The following is an 18,796-nucleotide window of genomic DNA, read 5'->3' on the forward strand; positions in this document are numbered from 1 at the left end:
TTATCTTCTTCTCTTTTGGTTCTTTATCCATATAAAACACATTCAGTAGTCTCTGAAAGGAAAAACCTTTAGTCTTGATCTCTTAGTCTCAATGTCACTCTCCCCGACTCCTTCCATGGACTAACTTAAGAACCTACCATTTTAATTTTTATTATAAATGTGTATTCTCAATCATAAATAACTGCCTTACAAATGAGATTTTGGAATGTAATACATCAGAGACTACTTTTTTAAAATTAGTATGAGTTCATAACTCTGTTGCATTTCAAATATATTCTCTTCTGAGGTAGAGTCCTGTTTCTTGGCTGTGTTGTGCCCTTTTGGCTTGAAACCCTTAATAGGATGAGCTGCTTCCTAAAACACTGTTAAAATATTCATAGATCAGATATTTTTGTTGATTCAGCTTGTCTTTATTTGCTAGGCTCATATAGGGCTATATTTCAAGAGTACAGGAATTGATGTACAGAGGAGAAAATATTTAGTTTAAAAATTTTCATATGCTCTTACATCATTTGAAGAACAATTAGTAATTAAATTGGAATTTTGCAATTGTTCTAGATGGACCTAGTGATCCCAGAGTTGTTCATCATGGTGATATTTGTCATAGCGAAGACTTAAAAACAATATTAATGTTAAAGTGGAGGGAATGGTTTAAGATGTGGTATATCCGTAGAGTACAATCATTTAGATGTCTTTAAAAAGTTTATATGAGCTTTTGGTGACACAAGAAAATAGGCATTTAAAAATATGAATTAAAGCGTAGGAAGTCTGATTTCTTCTTCTACCAATGTTAGACTAGGTTGTTTGGAATCAAATAATGCTGCTGGCAACTAGAGAAGCTAGAAGAGGTCAAAGAGCTATAAAGGCAGTGAGGAATTAGAGGCCAGGATCTGGAAGATAAGGAAGGCTCTGAAAGGTAAGCCTGATTTTTGAGGCTGCCTTGCCCATGAGGTCATTGTTGATTCTGAAAGCCATAGGTGAAGAGGCCAAATAGAATTTTCAAAATGCTCATGTCTTGGAGGACAAAAAACTGGAATTAGGGCCTGCAAAGGTGGAGAGAAACACTCTAGATTTGGGGGTTGAGTCCCTGAGGGCCTGAATTATAGGAGTAAGGGTGAAACAGAAGTAAACCAGTCTTTACAGGGAATTGAAGACTGAAACCCAGCCTTTTACTCTCAATTTGGGGTTAGAGTAAGACAACCTGGATGGAATTCCTCGTGTCCCTAGCTAATCTGTTTGCTAGAAGCACAAGTAAATCCTTTCTGAATAATATCATCCATAGCCTCAGATTATCTCTATAATTTTTTATATGCAGTGTTCAGCCCTCAATAAAAAATAGCAAGGCTTATGAAAAGATAAACTACAAGCAACAGGAAAGATTGATAATAGAAACATACAAGGGATACAGATATTTGAGCTGTCAGTCATGGGTTTATATCTGTGATTAATGTCTTAGAAGAATTAAAAGTAAAATGGATAATTTTGTCAGAGATTGAGATGGTAAATAATGAAATAGAAATTCTAGATCTGAAAAACAGAAGACCTGATTGTTAAGAGCTCAGTGGTTGGGTTTAACAGTATAAAGCTGAAGGAAAAATTAGTGAAGTGGAAGATAAGTCAGAAAAAAATCTAGACTGAAGCATTGAGAGGCAAAATGATGGAGAATACCAAAAAGAGTACGAGAGGCATATGGAATACTGAGTAAAGTTCTCATGCACAAGTACTTGAAGTTGAGGAGGAGAATAGAGAATGAGGCAGAAGCTGTATTTGATAAGAAATTGGTTGAGAATTTTCCAAAACTGGTGAAAATGAAGTCATGAATTAAAAAAGTTTTCTCAATACCAGGAAAAATCCAGAGTAAACTGCACCTAGGCACATTATTAGTAAAGCCCAAGGAAAAGAGAAATCTTATAAGCAACCGTAGAATAAAAGACCTTTTATATTCAAAGGTGCAGCAGTGAGACTGACAGCATGACTTTTCAACAGGAACAGTGGCATCCAGAAGGCATACCTCATTTTATTGCACTTAGCAGATAATACATTTTTTATAAATTGAAGGTTTGTGGCAGCCCTGTGTTGTTAGTTGAAGATTAGCAATTTTTTAGTAATATTTTAAACTAAGGTATGTATATTATTTTTAAAGACACATTATTACTATTGCACACTTAATAGACTGCCGTATAATATAAGGATGGCTTATGTGCACTGGGGAACCAAAATTTTTGTGTGAGTTGCTTTATAGCAGTACTCCCTTCATTGCAGTGGTTTGATACGGAAACGGTGGTATCTCCGAGGTATGCCTGTAGCTGAGGAGAACTTATAGCCCATAGCCTATACCTTAAAGGGCATAGGGTGTTCTTTAGGCTGAAGGAAAATGATTTCAGATGCAATGAAGAGAATTGGGAAGGGTGGTCTTGTGGGTAAATATGAATGAATATTGTCTGTATAAAATAATAAATAGTAATAATGACTTATGAACTTGATACATGCTATTTGGGATTAAAATGTATGATAGTGATAGCACATGACTTGGAAAGAGTGAATGGAGTTAGTGTCCCTTGCATTGTCTGGGAAGTGGTAAAAGTGCTACTTGATACAAGTTTTCATGAGTCAGAGTGCATTTTATAATTATTAAGTTGTTCATTTAAAGAGTAGTAGAAGAGTATATATTTGACAAGCAAATGGAGAAAATTGGGACAATAAACACGTAAACTAAGTGAGGGCTAGAAAGGGGAGGTAAAGGAATATGAAACAAGAGAGACATTGGAAACAAATGGTAAATTATTTTATTATTTACTATACTGTCAGAACTTATTAAGTGAACCATATGAAATAGGCAGTATTTGACCTGCAATAATAAGTTTCATAATTGAAGTGTAAACAGGTCAAATTGGTTAGAACCAACGATAGACAGAATGGATTAAAAAGAAACCAGTTATATTCTGTGGAGAAGGCAATGGCACCCTACTGCAATACTCTTGCCTGGAGAATCCCATGGATGGAGGAGCCTTGTAGGCTAAAGTCGATCGGGTAGCTACGAGTTGGACATTGACTGAACAACTTCACTTTCACTTTTCACTTTCACACATTGGAGAAGGAAATGGCAACCCACTCCAGTGTTCTTGCCTTGAGAATCCCAGGGACGGGGGAGCCTGGTGGGCTGCCATCTATGGAGTCGCACAGGGTCGGACACGACTGAAGTGACTTAGCAGCAGCAGTTATATTCTGCACAACAAAATTATGCCTTAAGTGTAAGAATACTTTTTTTTTTTTTGGCTCACAGCTTGGCTTGCAGGATCTCAGTTCCCTGATTAGGGATTGAACCCAGGCCATGCAGTTGAAAGCCCAGAATCCAAAAAAAAAAAAAAGAAAGAAAGAAAGCCCAGAATCCTAACCACTAACCCCCCATTTGTAGACTTTTTGATGATGGCTATTCTGACCAGTGTAAGGGGATCCCTCACTATAGTTTTGATTTGCATTTTTCTACTAATTAATGATGTTGAGCATCTTTTCATGTGTTTGGCCATTTGTATGTCTCTTTTGAAGATGTGTCTATTTAGATCTTCCTCTTATTTTTTGATTAGGTTGTTTGTCTTTTTGAAATTGAGCTGAATGAGCTGTTTGTATATTTTGGAGATTAATCCCTTGTCAGTTGCTTTGTTTGAGAACATTTTCTCCCATTCTATGGGTTGTCTTTGTTTTGTTTATGGTTATGATTTGCTTTTGTGTCTTAAGTAATACTTCCCCTTTGAGATCATAAAGTTCAACAAATATTTTCCAAATTTTTTCCCTAAAATCTTCAAAGTTTTTCTCTGCACAAAATGTTTAATTCACTGGAAATTTACTTCTGATGTAATGTGTAAGGGATTTTTTTTTTTCCATATGGATAACCAGTTTTCCAGTAGTTTTTCTCTTTAATTGATTTGTGGGTTTGATTTTTTTTTGGCCACACCTCAGGGCATGCAGGATCTTAGCTCCCTGACCAGGGAGGGGACCTGTGCCCCCGAAGTAATGCCGCTTCTGATACTGAATATCTATACGTGTGTGTCTGTTTGATCTCTTTTCTTATCCATTTACTCATTTATCTGTCTTTGGCCAGTATCACATTATTTTAATTATAAGATATGAAGGAGTCTTGATAGCCCATTGGGTAAATATCTCCTGCTTCAAAATAGGCTTGACTGGTTTTGGTTTGTTTTTATTCCATGTGAGTTTGGGATCAACTTGTTAAGTTCTGCGAAAAAGCTTTTTGGGGTTTTGGTAGGAAGTGCCCTGCATTTATATACTAACTTGGGGGAGAATTGACATTTCCTTAAACATGATACAATTCTTCCTTAATTTCTGCTTTTATGTTCTTCAGTAAAGTTTAATAATCTTCTTAATAAAAGTCTTGCACATTGTTTGTTAGATGTATTCCTAGGAGCCTTAAAATTTTATTTAAGCCATTTAAAATGACAACAATTAAAATCATGTTTTAAAATTATTTATAAAATGTTTATGAATGCTGTTTTGGTATATCAGTTTTGAATCCAGGTTACTTTTGAATCCAGTAACCTGTTAAGACTGTTTGCTTCTAATGGTTTGTCAGTTCTCCTTTATTTTAATCATGGACAGTTATATCAGCTGCAGATAAAATTTATTTTTTTCTGTTACTTATATTTTTACCACCTATGTATGCATATCTCAACAATTTAATGGGATATCTTTGTAACAGTAGTGTAGTCATATATGTGTAATGGTGTTAAATATATTTTGTTTTCTGGTTTCTTTAGATCTGTTTTGAGAGGAGCGTCCATGTAGTAGTGCGGTGGTGGTGGTGTAGTCACTAAGTCGTGTCCGACTCTTGTGACACCATGGACTGTAGCCTGCCAGGCTCCTCTGTCCTTGTCCAGGCAGGAATACTGAAAAGAGAAGTGAAGTCACTCAGTTGTGTCCAACTCTTTGGGACCCTGTGGACTGTAGCCCACCAGGCTCCTTCGTCCATGGGATTCTCCAGGCAAGAATACTGGAGTGGGTTGCCATTTCTTTCTCCAGGGGATCTTCCCAACCCAGGGATCGAACCCAGGTCTCCCGCATTGTAGGCAGATGCTTTACCCTCTGAGCTACCAGGGAAGCTGTTTCCAGGAATACTGGAGTGGGTTGCTGTTTCCTTCTCCAATGTGGTAGTGTATTATTGCTAATAAATAAACTACAATTTGTCCACTCTACGTTGATGGACATTTGGGTTGTTTGTAGTTGTTAGTTGTTACATATTTTTATATGTGTATCCTAGTATACCTTTCCAAGTGGAGATCTGCAGGTTTTTAGAGCATATAAATCTTTAGCCTGACAATATAGTGCTGACCTGTTTTTCAAAGTGGTTTTATTAGCTTAGGTTCCCACCAGTAGTATTTAAAGGTCCTTGCTCCTTTCCAGTGATTGGCATTACCAGTGTGATGTGTGTAGTGGTAGTTGTGAGCATATGATTTTCATTTTAATGAAATTAAAATGATTAATAAGATTAAGGACCATTTCATGTGTTTAGTGGTTATTTTGATATCTTCTTTTGTTTTGTTCTTGTTCAAGTCTTTTGTTCATTTTGTATTAGGTTGTATCTGCCTCACTGATTTGTAGATGCTCTTTATATATTCTGGATATATATGTATGTCTTAATATATACATATTATAAATATCTTGTCTGTTTCTTTACATGCGTTTTTACTCTTTCATGGTATCTAGAAGTTCTTTTAGAGTATAGTAGTCTTTAATATTTTCCTTTATAGCTAATGTATTTATGGTCCTGTTTCAGAATTTTTTCTCCATCATGAGATAATGAAAGATAGTTTTCCTATCTTTTAAAATTGCCTTTCACATTTGGGTCTAGAACCCATCTAGGTTTTTTGTTTTGTCCTTTTTTTTGAAGAGTGGATTCTTTTTATTTTATTTATCTTAATTTTTGACCATGCTGTATAGCACACGGGATCTTAGTTCCCTGGCCAGGGATCAAACCTTTGTCCCCTGCATTGGGAGTGCAGAGTCTTAACCACTGGACTACCAGGGAAGTCCTTGATTTATTTTGTTTATTGTATAGTATAAGGGGAGGGTTTAGTTTGATTTTCTTTTTTTCCTGTGTGATTGTACCACTACTATTTTTGGAAAAGATCATCCCTCCATTGTGAGAAGTCAAGGGTCTATATATGTGTGGGTCTATTTCTTTACTGAAGTAGGCTTTATTATTCCACTAATTTATGTTTTTTTTCAGACACAGAAAAATCTATGTAAATGCAAAGTGCTAAACAAGAATAGGAATGAATACAAATTATTAATCATTATAACAAATATAAAATATGCTAAACTCACCAGTCAAAAAACAAAGATTGTTACATTGGATTAAGTCTAATATGTTTTTTAAAAAGAGACCTACTTAAAGCTAAGAACTCAAAAAAGTTGAAAATAAAAGAAGGTAAAATGAATGACCAGGCACATTCTCAGAGTCTTGCATTTAAATGGGAAGAAATGGTGTCTTGAAAGAGTTGGTTTCAACTCTTTGCTGGGTCTTTGCTGGGTCCAAGACATCTGTGCTCCTGTCCCCTAGTGGTCGTCAAAGCTCTAGGCTCCTGCATTTCCAAGGTTTTCCTCCCAGGGCAGCCATGTTCTTTATTTGTGCCCCTAGAAATTTTCTTTGTTCTGTTGTGGGATGAGCCATGCATTTCAAAGGAACTTTCTGTACTTCGTCTAGCGTTTTTTAGGCATGTGTGTGGGTGTCTCCCCCACCCCAATTGTTTAGTCTTCTGTGTGTTATCTGAACTGTTAAATACAGTTTTAAGAACCCACCCTTTTGGGGGACTGCTAAAAGAGATTGCCTGTAGGGGGGTGTTATGGATCATTTCTTATATTCTTGTGCATTTTTCATATTTCTACAAAAGAGCACATATTTTATAACTTTTTTTAAATTTAAAAAAGGAAGTTGCCCATAAGATCCTCCAAGTAATAGTCCTTCTTTTCCATTTGTTGCAGGTGGTACGGTTGTGTCAGAACCCAAAGCTGGCGCTAAAGAATAGCCCACCTTATATCTTAGACCTGCTACCAGATACCTACCAGCATCTCCGCACTATCTTGTCAAGATATGAGGGGAAGATGGAGACACTTGGAGAAAATGAGTATTTTAGGGTGTTCATGGAGAATTTGATGAAGAAAACTAAGCAGACCATAAGCCTCTTCAAGGAGGGGAAAGAAAGAATGTATGAGGAGAATTCTCAGCCTAGGTAATGGAGAATACTACACAAATATTTATTCAGGTCTGTGACTGCCTGAATGGGTAACACATAGAAATAGTTGAGTTGGTTTTAATTTTATGTCAACAGAAATAGAATGCAAAGTTAACATTTTGACTTAAAGTTGTGTTTTGTGTTAAAGGTTGCCTTGGAGGGTAGTGATCCATCCTTAGCTCTGATCATTTACCTCTGAAAAGTGTGAGTGACTTACAGTCAGGAAGATGAGCTGGAGGCAGGCGATTTTTTTAGAGATCCGGAAGTTTTTGGATGGGTGAGAGTTTGAAAGAAAGAAGTTGGAGTTGACAGTAAATAGTAAGGGGTCAGATTTGGACCATGAACTGTAGCCCACCAGGCTCCTCTGTCCTTGGGATTCTCCAGGCAAGAATACTGGAGTGGGTTGCCATGCCCATCTCCAAGGGATCTTCCCCCACCTAGGGATCGAATCCATGTCTCACGTGTCCTGCATTGGCAGGCGTGCTCTTTACCACTAGCTCCATCTGGGAAGCCTCATTTGCCTGAGCTGATAGCATATTAGGTAAGGTTATAAGTTGGGGATAATAGAAAAAATTAGCTAGTAGTTTGGGTAACTTTAAAAAAAAATAAGCCTAAGTGAAATGACATTTCCTTTATAGGTAAAGTAACTTTTCAAATAGAATTGGCAAAATGCAGTTAATTCAATAAATATTTGAGGAACCGTTAAGTATTCTTTTGTAATTATTAAATGCTAAAAACTGTATTGGCTGTTCTGTATGTTATTGGCTTGGTTGTTGTAAATTACGCATTGGGAGAGAGAGAGATTGATTGCGTGCATCGTATAGTTGTGTTTTGTCCAATCGGAATTAAATATTAACTCACCTGGAACAAGTAATAAGATATAAATTCTGTTAGAACTTTTTAGAGAGTAATTTACTCTTGAGGACTGACTTGAATTGGGAGGGACAATAATTTCTGAGGGCATTCAGTCAGTGTGCCAAGCAGTAATTTACTAAATGGTGTCCTTGTAGCCTTTGATTCTGTTGGCTTAGATTCTGGGAACTTTCATCTCTCACTTAAAATTTTACCCACATCATTATTCATGTTAACTTTACTGTGACAAATGACTCAGGTTTGGTCTAGAGTATTAGAATTTTCTTCTTAAGATTTTTGGTGACTGAATTCTATTTGTAGGAATTTTTATAACATCGAATTTATATGAAAATAACCTTTGTCTACTTAAATTATTTAAATTTTATGGCTTTTGTTAAAACCATGACTACTTGGACATTAGCTAACCAGTCATTTTGTATTGCTAAATTAAAATAAAAGTAATTTTGGACTTTATTAAGTACCATAACTTACAATTAATTTTATTTATCATCCACAGTGTACTAGGTTCTAATTCTAGGAGGTGAAAAAAGAGTTAAGCATTTAATTCTGATGTCATGTGATAGATGCTTTAATAGAAATATGTGCAAAATGCTGTATGAACAGTTTTGCCTAGTGGCATCAGGGAAGGTGGCACAGAGAAAGTATTATTTGAGCTAGATTTTGAAGGATCTTTTGAAGGAATTTTCTAGGCAGAGAAGTGAAGCAAAGGCCTTTAACACAGTGGCGTGAAAATGCAGGCTCTGTTTAAAGAACGTGAGCGGTCTGGTTTGGCTAGAACTAGCGGAGATAGATAAGCTGGAAATACGGGTTAGAGTCAGATTGTAAAGAACTGTTTTTTGACCTCTAGAATTTCTCCTGTTGATAACATGATGCCATAGGAAAGGTTTTATTTATTTATTTTTTGAATTGTTGTTCAGTTGCTAAGTTGTGTGCAACTCTTTGTGACCTCATGGACTGCAGCTTTTTTAAAATAATGAAACAAAATTGTAGATTTTTCAGTCTTTCTGGAGCACACTGAACATTGTTTGACATTTTAATTTTTTTAATTTTTATGACTGATAGTTCATCACTGAAAGGCAGGATAGTCTACTGGTTAAGAAGAGGATTAACTCTGAAGCCAACTGCCTTAGTTTGAATCTTAACTTTTCCATTTACTTAGTGTGATTCCTTGTTTTCCTCATCTGTAAAATGAGATAATAATATAACTTTTCTTGTGGGGTTGTTGGGAATTTGATAAGTAAATGTTTGGTACTTAGAACAGTGATTGACATATGGAAAATAATGAGTGGGTTAGCTCTTATTATATTAATCATCTTCATTATTTTCATTACTATAAACATAGATTGTTGTGTCAGGCTGTTTGTCATTAGTAAGCATAACCTAATGAAGTGCATGGGACTTCCCAGATGTTGCTAGTGAGAAAGAACCCACCTGCCAGTGAAGGAGACATAAGAAACAAGTATTCGATCCCTAGATGGGGAAGATCCCCTGGAGAAGAGCATGGCAACCCACTCCAGTATTCTTGCCTGGAGAATCCCATGGACAGAGGAGCCTGGCGGGCTATAGTCCATAGGGTTGCAAAGAGTCAGATACGACTGAAGTGACTTAGAATGCATACATACGTGCAGTGAAATGCATAGACCAATTTGCGCTTACTACATGGCTTCACAAGATGCTTATAAGTTCTTTTGCTTTTTTATTTTTTTTTTAATTTTTATTTTTGTTTTCTTTTGCTTTTTAAAAAAAATCTTACTATCAGTATGTCTGTTGGTATCAATTTCATTTCCCCAAATATAAAGCTGTTAATCCACTATAGGTTTTGACCATACAACCAGGCTTGTACAAATTATATATAAAGTGGGAATAAATAAATTTGAGGTGAGAATACAATTTTTTTTTCGTAAAGGAAAATATATGGCTTTACTCTATAATCTTTGTGATCTGTATTTTGGTTGTTAGGAAGCTTTTTTCCTATTCAGCTTTAAAAATTGAGATAGAATTCATATACCATAAAATTCACCCTTTTAAAGTATATAATTTAGTAGTTTTTATAAACTTAGTGTTCATAAAGTTGTGCAACCGTCACTACCCATTTAATTCCAGAACATTTTTATCACCCCAAAAAGAAGCCTCATTTTCATTAGCAGTCACCCTATCCCATTCCGTACTCCTGCTTCTCCCCAGCCCTTCGTGATCAATAATATTTACTTTCTGTCTCTGTGTATTGCCTGTAATAGACATTTCATTTACATATGGCCTTTTTTGTCTAGCATCTCTGACTTAGTATGTTTTCCCATTCATCCCTTTTATAGCATAGATCATTACTTCGTTCCTTTTATGGCAAAATTATATTTATATTGTATTTGTGTGTGTGTGTGCGCGAAGTCATGTCCAACTCTTTGCGACTCCATGGACCATAGTCCACCAGGCTCCACTGTCCATGGGATTTCCTAGGCAAGATTACTGGAGTGGGTTGCCATTTTCTTCCCCAAGGGTCTTCCTGACCTGGGGATCGAACCCGTGTTTCCTGTGTCTCCTGCATTGGTAGGCAGATTCTTTTCCACTGTGCTACCAGGGTATTTATATTGCATTGTAATTATATTTTATTGATATTGTATTGACATTTTGATTATGATATTTGGGTGGTTTCTGCCTATTACTAATAATGCTGCTAAGAACATTTATGCACAATTTTTTATGAGACTATATGTTTTCAGTTCTATTGGACATATATCTAGGAGTGGAATTGCTGAGTCATATGGTAATTCTGTATTTAACATTTTGAGGAACCACCAAATTGTTTTTCACTGTAGCTGCACCATTTTACACTCCCCAAGCAATATATAAGGGTTCCAACTTCTCACCAATACTTTCATTTTTTTTGTTATATCCATCTTACTGGGTATGAAGTAGATACTCATTGTTCTGATTTTCATTTCCCTAAAAAATAATAAAATGAGCAGTATTTTTATATGTTTCTTCTCTGCTTGTGTATGTTCTCTGGAGAAATGTCTTATTTGAATCCTCTGCTTGTTTTTTTGACCTGGGTTACTTGGCATCCGGTTCCATCACTTCATGGCATGTAGAAGGGGAAAAAGTGGAAGCAGTGACAGATTTTATTTTCTTGGGCTTCAAAATCACTGCAGACGATAATTGCAGCTATGAAATTAAAAGACACTTGCTCCTTGGAAGGAAAGCTATGACAAACCTAGACAGAATATTAAAAAGCAGAGATATCACTTTGCCGACAAAGGTCCATCTAGTCAAAGCTATAGTTTTTCCAGTAGTCAGGTATGGGTATGAGAGTTGGATCATAAAGAAGGCTGAGTGCTGAAGAACTGATGCTTTTGAACTGTGGTCCTGGAGAAGACTGTCTAGAGTCCCTTGAACAGCAGGAAGCTCAAACCAGTCAATCCTTAAGGAAATCAAACCTGAATATTCATTGGAAGGACTGATACTGAATCTCCAGTACTTTGCCCACGTGATGCAAAGGGCTGGCTCTCTGGAAAAGACCCTGATGCTGGGAAAGATTGAAGGCAAAAGGAGAAGGGGCATCAGAGGATGAGATGGTTAGATAGCATCACTGACTCAGTGCACATGAATTTGAGCAAACTCTGGGAGATAGTGGAGGACAGGGGAGCCTGGTGTGCTGCAGTCAGTGGGATCGCAAAGAGTCACACACGGCTTAGGGACTGAACAACAACTTGTCTTTTTATTGTTGAGTTGTAAGAGTTCTTTACATATTCTGGATACTAGATTCTTATCAGATATATGATTTATAAAACTTTATTCCCATTCTGTGGATCATCTTTTCACTTTCTTGATAGTATGATTTGGTAGCCTTTCCCTTCTCCAGGGGATCTTCCCAACCCAGGGATTGAACCTGTGTCTCCCACATTGCAGGCAGATTCTTTACCAGCTAAGCCACAAGGGAAACCCAAGAATACTGGAGTGGGTAGCCTTTCCCTTCTCCAGGGGATCTTCCTGACCCAGGAATCAAACTGAGGTCTCCTGCATTGCAGGCAAATTCTTTACCAACTGAGCTATCAGGGAAGCCCAGATTCTTATCAGATATATGATTTATAAAACTTTATCCCCATTCTGTGGGTCATCTTTTCACTTTCTTGATAGTATCATTTGAAGCAAAGAAGTGTTTTATTTATTTGGTTGCACCAGATCTTAGTTGCAGCACACAGGCTCTTAGCTGTGGCATGTGGGATCTAGTACTCTGACCAGGGATCGAACCTGGGCCCCCCGGATTGGGAGTGTGGAGTCTTAGCCATTGGACCACCAGGGATGTCCCTGAAGCTTGAAAGTTTTTAATTTTGATGAAGTTCAGTAATTTTTTTCTTTGGTTCCTGTGCTTTTTATTTCATAGCTAACAGAGTGAAAGTGACAGTGTTAGTTGCCCAGTTGTGTCCGACTCTTTGTGACTCCAAGGACTGTACTCTGTTCATGGAATTCTCCAGGCAAGAATACTGGAGTGGGTTGCCATTCCCTTCTGCAGGGAGTCTTCCTAATGTAGGGATCAAACCCAGGTCTCCTGCATTGCAGGCAGATTCTTTACTGTCTGAGCCACCAGGGAAGCGTCATAGTAAAGAAACCAGTACCTAATCCAAGATCATGAAGATTACAGTTATGATCATTTTGTGTTAATTTTTGTTTATGGTGTAAGGTAAGGGTCCAACTTAATTCTTTTGATTGTAGTCATTCAGTTTTTCCAGCACTATTTGTTGAAAAGACTGTCCTTTTCTCACTGAATGAAGTTGGCATCTGTGTTGAAAATTAATTGACCATGTATGTGAAGTTGTATTTCTGGGCTCTGTATTTTATTTCATTGGTCTACATGTCTGTCCTTATGCCTTCCCTGGTGGCTCAGACACTAAAGAATCTGTCTGCAGTGTGGGAGACCTGGGTTCAGTCCCTGGGTTAGGAAGATCCCCTGGAGAAGGGCATGCTGACCAACTCCAGTATTCTTGCTTGGAGAATTCCATGGGAAAAGGAGCCTGGTGGGCAACAGTCCATGGGTTGCAAAGAGTCAAACACAACTGAGCAACTGACTTTAGCTTTTCTGTATGTATATCTTTATGCCAGTACCACGTCATCTTTGAAGTAAAGTTTTGAAATCAGGAAGTGTGAATCTTCCAATTTTGTCCTTTTTCTAAATTGTTTTGGCTTTTTGAAGTCCCTTGAGATTCTTATGAATTTTAGGATGAGCCTGCCAATTTCTACCAAAAGGGCAGCTGGAATTTTAATAGAAATTGCGAAGGACCTTTAGATCAGTGCAGGAAGTACTGCTACCCCAACAATATTAAGTCTTCCCAATCTATGAACGTGGATGACTTTCCATTTATTTTTGGGTCTTTAATTTCTTTCAGCAGCATTTTGTTTTCAGTGTACAAATCACTTACCTCTTTGGTTAAATTTATTCCTAAGTACTTTACTCTTCCTGATGCTATTATATGAAATTTTTTTTTCTTAGTTTTATCTTTGGATTGTTCATTCCTGCTGTATAGAAAGAATATAAATCAGTTTTGTGAAGTTTTGTGTTTGATTCTGAATCCTGTAACTTTGCAGAAATCATTTATTGGTACTGGTAGTGGTGGGTTTTTGTTTTAATGGATTCTTTGGGATTTTCTACAAACAAGATCATGTCATGTGCAAATAGAGATAGTTTTACCTCTTCCTTTTCCATGTGGGTGCTTTTCATTTCTTTTTCTTGCCGAATCACTTTAGCTAGAACCTCATGTGTTGGATAGAAATATGTTGAATAGAAGTAGTGAGAGCAGACATCCTTGTCTTGTTCCTGATATTAGGAGGAAAGGTTTCAGCCTTTCATCACTGGGTATGATGTTAACTCTGGGATTTTCATAGATGCCCTTTATTCAGGTTGAGAAAGTTTCTATTTCTTTAATTTTTTTTTTTTTTAATCACAGAAGAATGTTATAGGCCTTTTATGATTTGCTCTTGGTTTTTCTTCTTGGGAAAGGAAAATTTTGGACTCTTAAAATTCTAGAAAAAGTGAGTATCTTGAGTTGTGTTAAGGACAAGAATGCAGGCAAGTCCAAGGAGTAACTGAAATCGGGGTTGAGAATGCTGCCAGGACACTACCTGCATTCTTTCAATGCAGATTAATATCTGAATTGTGGGGAAATCTGGTCTCTGCTAGAGGCTTCCCAGGTGACTCAGTGGTAAAGAATCCACCTGCTGATGCAGGAGATGCAGGTTTGATACGTGGACCAGGAGGTCCCCTGGAGAAGAAAATGACAACCCACTCCAGTGTTCTTGCCTGGGAAATCCCACGGACAGAAAGCCTGGCACGCTACAGTCCATGGGGTCACAAAGAATGAGACACGATTCAGTGACTGAGCAACAACTGGCCTCTGCTAAATCCAAGATTTACATCTTATAGATGTCCACCGTAGCAGAGCATCTGTGTCTTGATCCCCCTTTTGATTTAGGCTTGGTATAGACCAATTGATTATCTATGGACCAGTCAACTCTAAAAGAAAAACTTAGTTCTATGATTAGTCAAACATGGGCAAGTGTCACTTCTAAACAAACCTGCTATGGCTTGGGGAACATATCTGTTCCCTCAAACCATGTACATGAGGGAATTTGTACCCAGACTGGGTGTTAAGGAGCTTATCCCTTAAATATTCTGTAGAAGAGTGTACATAAGTATCTGTCAGTATATAATACAGTTACTTCCTGTTTTTATTTTAGGGAGGATATTAGATGAATTAACTTCTCTGAAGATACATTTGCCCTCATTCTTCTTAGACTTTATTAAAAATGAATTAAGTGAAAACCATAAGCTGCTTTCTTGCCTTTTATCTTTAATTCTGGTTTTTGCACCTGTTTTCCTTAGTGTGCAGGCTGTTATAGTAGAAGCTGAGTGGGATTATACGGTGCAGTTAATTTTATTATTATTTTTATTTTATTTATTTTTTCATTTATTTTTATTAGTTGGAGGCTAAGTACTTTACAGTATTGTAGTGGTTTTTGCCATACATTGACATAAATCAGCTATGGATTTACATCCCCATCCCGATCCCCCCTCCCGCCTCCTTCCCCATCCCATCCCTCTGGGTCTTCCCAGTCGGTGCAGTTAATTTTAAAATTATCTTACTGTATTGTCATTGTCTTATTGTATTCATTTTGGAAGTTAGATTAAACTTTTCTGTTGCATGTATTTTATCTTTTTAGAGGTGGTTATAAACTGAAATTATCAAAATTTGGTTTTGTTATATTCAGCCAGGAAGAATTCAGAAATAGATAAAAGCTTATGTGCTAACCATTCATTAAAGAAAAAATAGTAGTGAGCATTTTCTCTGGTATGCACTGCTCTAGGAGCACTGATAGAGCAGTAAACAGAAGATAGTCCCTTTTCTCACAATGCTTATTGCAAAGAGTTGTACTTGACTTAATGACTGAACAACAAAATTATAACTTTATGCTCTTGTCTCTTTACATTTGTTTCAAAAATATAACCACTGAACCAGTACTCTTTTGGTTTCCAGGTTATCCTCCAGTGGAAGAGTGGTGATGCACAAAGAAATGGCAGAATTTGTTACTGCTGTAGTTTTTCACTAGTAGCCTGAAAATAGGTGTCTACAAGTATGCCAAATCCTATTGGTAGATAACGGTGGCTTAGATCTGTGTTGAGGAGTTTGGGCAAAACTTGAGGTGTTTTAAAGTTTGCATAACATGACTTGTAAATGCACTGGCTTAGGTTTCTGGTTTGAGCAAGTGAATGATGTAATGGGAAGCCATGGAAAGGTATAAATAACAAGGGAAAGTCATGATCTGATTTTTATTTTACAGTGCTAGTATTGGCTGTTGTGTGGGAAATGGATTAGGCTTGTGGAGGTAGCAGTGATGAAAGTAGAGGGGATAGGTTAAAAGGTTACTGCTATAGATCAGATAAGAGATGAAATAATTTAGACTAAGGATGAGAAAGTTGAAAGGAAGGAAAATAGAGTGGAGCTAGACTCAATAAGAATTGCTAGTGGATTGGACAAGAGAATGGTGAGAAGAATGGGCAGGGAAGAATCCAGGATGCTTTGTAGGTTTGTGGTCATTAACTCTGCCAACTGGTGGCAGCATTTCCTGAAATGGAGAATTCGGAGTAGAGGTGGGAAAAGTTAAGTTGAGAGTAAGGGACATTAAGAGTTACATTTTGGACAGCTTTAAGTTTGAAATATTCTCATGAGCCATCTAAGGTGATACATCAAGCAGGCAATTGGGTATATTAGAGCTTGAAGTTTAGAAGGAGAGATCTGGAATAGAGAATTTTGGTAATATTCAGAATAGTATTTAAAGCCAGGACTTCTGGTTGGGGAGAGAAATCATCAAAGGAGACTTAAAAGGGGGCACAACTAAGGAAGAAAAGTAGAGAATAGATTAAAATAGTCAACATAGAGTAAAAAACAAAAAACAATTCTCTCTAAAATGGAACCCTGCTATGCTGTTGGTAGAATTGTAAATTGGTACAGCCACTGTGGAAAATAGTATGGATATTCCTAAAAAAAAAAAGAAAGCAACTGAAAATAGAATTGCCGTATGATCCAGCAATTCCACTCCTGGGTATTTATCCAGAGAAAACAATAATTCAAAAAGATAAATGCACCACTATGTTCATAGCAGCACTGTTCACAATAGCCAAGACATGGAAGCAACCTGAATATCTTTCAACAAATAAATGGATAAAGATGTGGAATACTACACACACACACACACACACACATCATGGAATAGTACTTGGCCATAAAAAAGAATGAAATAATGCCATTTGCAGCAACACAGATGGACCTAGAGATATCATACTAAGTGAAGTAAGTCAGACAAATACTGTATGATATCACTTATATGTGAAATCTAAAATATGACAAAAGTGAATTTATCTATAAAACAGACCCTCACAGGTATAGAGAACATACTTGTGGTTGCCAAAGGAAAGAAGGTGGGGTGAGATTTGGGAGTTAGCAGATGCAAACAAGTATATATAGAATGGATAAACAGCAAGGTCCTACTATATAGCATGGGGAACTATATTTAATATCCTGTGATAAACTAATGGAAAAAATATAAAAAAGAATGTATATATATGTATAGCTGAATCTTTTTGCTGTATGGCAGAAATTAATACAACACTGTAAATAAACTATACTTCAGTTAAAAAAAAAAAGAAATCTCCTTCCTTCCCCTCCTTAAATTGTCTCTAAATACAAAACTAGCAAAGGAAATAAGTAATCCATGAAAGAGGTAGATTGCAGGCAGATTCTTTACCGACTGAGCCACGAGGGAAGCCCTTCCATCAACTTGTTAGTTGTAAAAAATTTCCTTTTGGCCTGTAAAATTGGCAAAAGACAAAAAAGGAAAATCTACTTATAATTAATGTTTCAAAGGAGGGGGTACAGGAATGTGAGTACTCATAACTGGTTGTGGTAGAATGAAACTGGTTTAGCCTTTCTGGAGGGTGATTTATCGGAAAGAACAGAGAAGTGATTTGGGTTAAAATGCAGTTACAAAACTATTCATTTAGGTGTTGTATATAAAAGGGAAAAATTGGAAACAACCTAAAGGTCCAACATAAGATAAATTACATACACAAGAGAAAATAAGGTGTGCTATGCAGACATAGAAGTTTTTGTCAAAGATTTTTGATAGGCAATATATTAAAGAAATAGTGAAAATGTCAAAAGGTACACATTTCTAATTATAAGATGAATAAGTCCTGGGGATATAATGTACAACATGATGACTGTAATATTTTTATGAAGGAAAAGAGGCCACAGAATTGTATCTGTAACTAATAAGATCACATTTTTGTAAAATGTATTTAAGAAATATAGAAAAAACATGGAAGGAATGATACTAAAATATCAACAGTAGTTATTTCTAGGTATTGGAATTAGAGGTAATTTTAATTTTCTTTCTATTTATATATTTTCTCAATTTTCTCCAATTAATATATAATCAACCAAATTATTTTTTGAAAGAAGAAAAAGGTGTGATACTTCTTAGGTGACAACTTGGGTTTACAAGGACAATCCTGAACTTCCCATTTCTTGTAGTAACATGATTGGTAGGTTCAGTTGAATTCAGTGAACCTAGTCAAAGTCTTAAGTTCTCTGCTTGAGAGGCGAGAACTGGGCTCAAATGGACAGGGTGAAGTTTAATGAAAGTTAAGAGTCACATTTAGTTCTTAACACCATCCTGTACAGCTATAATATGACAGCACTTGCAGACCAGTTAATCATAAATTACTGTGGTTAATTGTTAATATTGATAATAAGATCTTAAGAAATTCTAATGTAGGTGTTTGGCTGAATATTAGTGACTAAAGTACTGTTTGTTTTAAACCAAATATCTACATTGTTGTATAGAGCAGTTATTAATTGATATAGTTTTTTCCTCAAAGAAGACCTCAAAGAACTTTCATGTGTGTGGATTATATATCTATCAATATTTACCACATTCACTATTAAAACTGAGAAATTGAAAATACTTAAAATAACATTTAATAATAAGCCCATTACATATTAACATAAAATATTTTTTTAAACATGAAAACATTTTAATAGGAAAAAAAAATTTTTTTCCCTTTTGGCCACATCATGTGGCTCATGGGATCATAGTTCCCTGAACAGGTACTGAACCTGTGCCACAGC

The 18,796-nt window shown here is 36.4% G+C and overlaps 1 protein-coding gene and 1 non-coding gene across 3 annotated transcripts in view; one reads left to right on the plus strand and one right to left on the minus strand.

The window, feature by feature from the left end:
• The window catches only part of CBL (Cbl proto-oncogene), an 87,284-nt gene that overhangs the window by 12,057 nt on the left and 56,431 nt on the right, over positions 1-18,796 (plus strand). Inside the window, exon 2 of one of the 2 annotated variants that reach the window (XM_043900912.1) lies at positions 6,997-7,244. The exons of the other annotated variant lie outside the window; for it this stretch is intronic. Within the exon in view, the coding sequence (XP_043756847.1) occupies positions 6,997-7,244 (248 nt within the window). The remainder of the gene's footprint in view (positions 1-6,996; positions 7,245-18,796) is intronic. 2 annotated transcript variants of the gene reach the window in all.
• TRNAG-CCC lies at positions 5,968-6,040 on the minus strand. Its single transcript has one exon. It is a non-coding gene; the product is annotated as a tRNA-Gly (tRNA).

This window comes from Cervus elaphus, chromosome 1 (assembly GCF_910594005.1).
Source record: "Cervus elaphus chromosome 1, mCerEla1.1, whole genome shotgun sequence".
Classification (NCBI taxonomy): domain Eukaryota; kingdom Metazoa; phylum Chordata; class Mammalia; order Artiodactyla; family Cervidae; genus Cervus; species Cervus elaphus.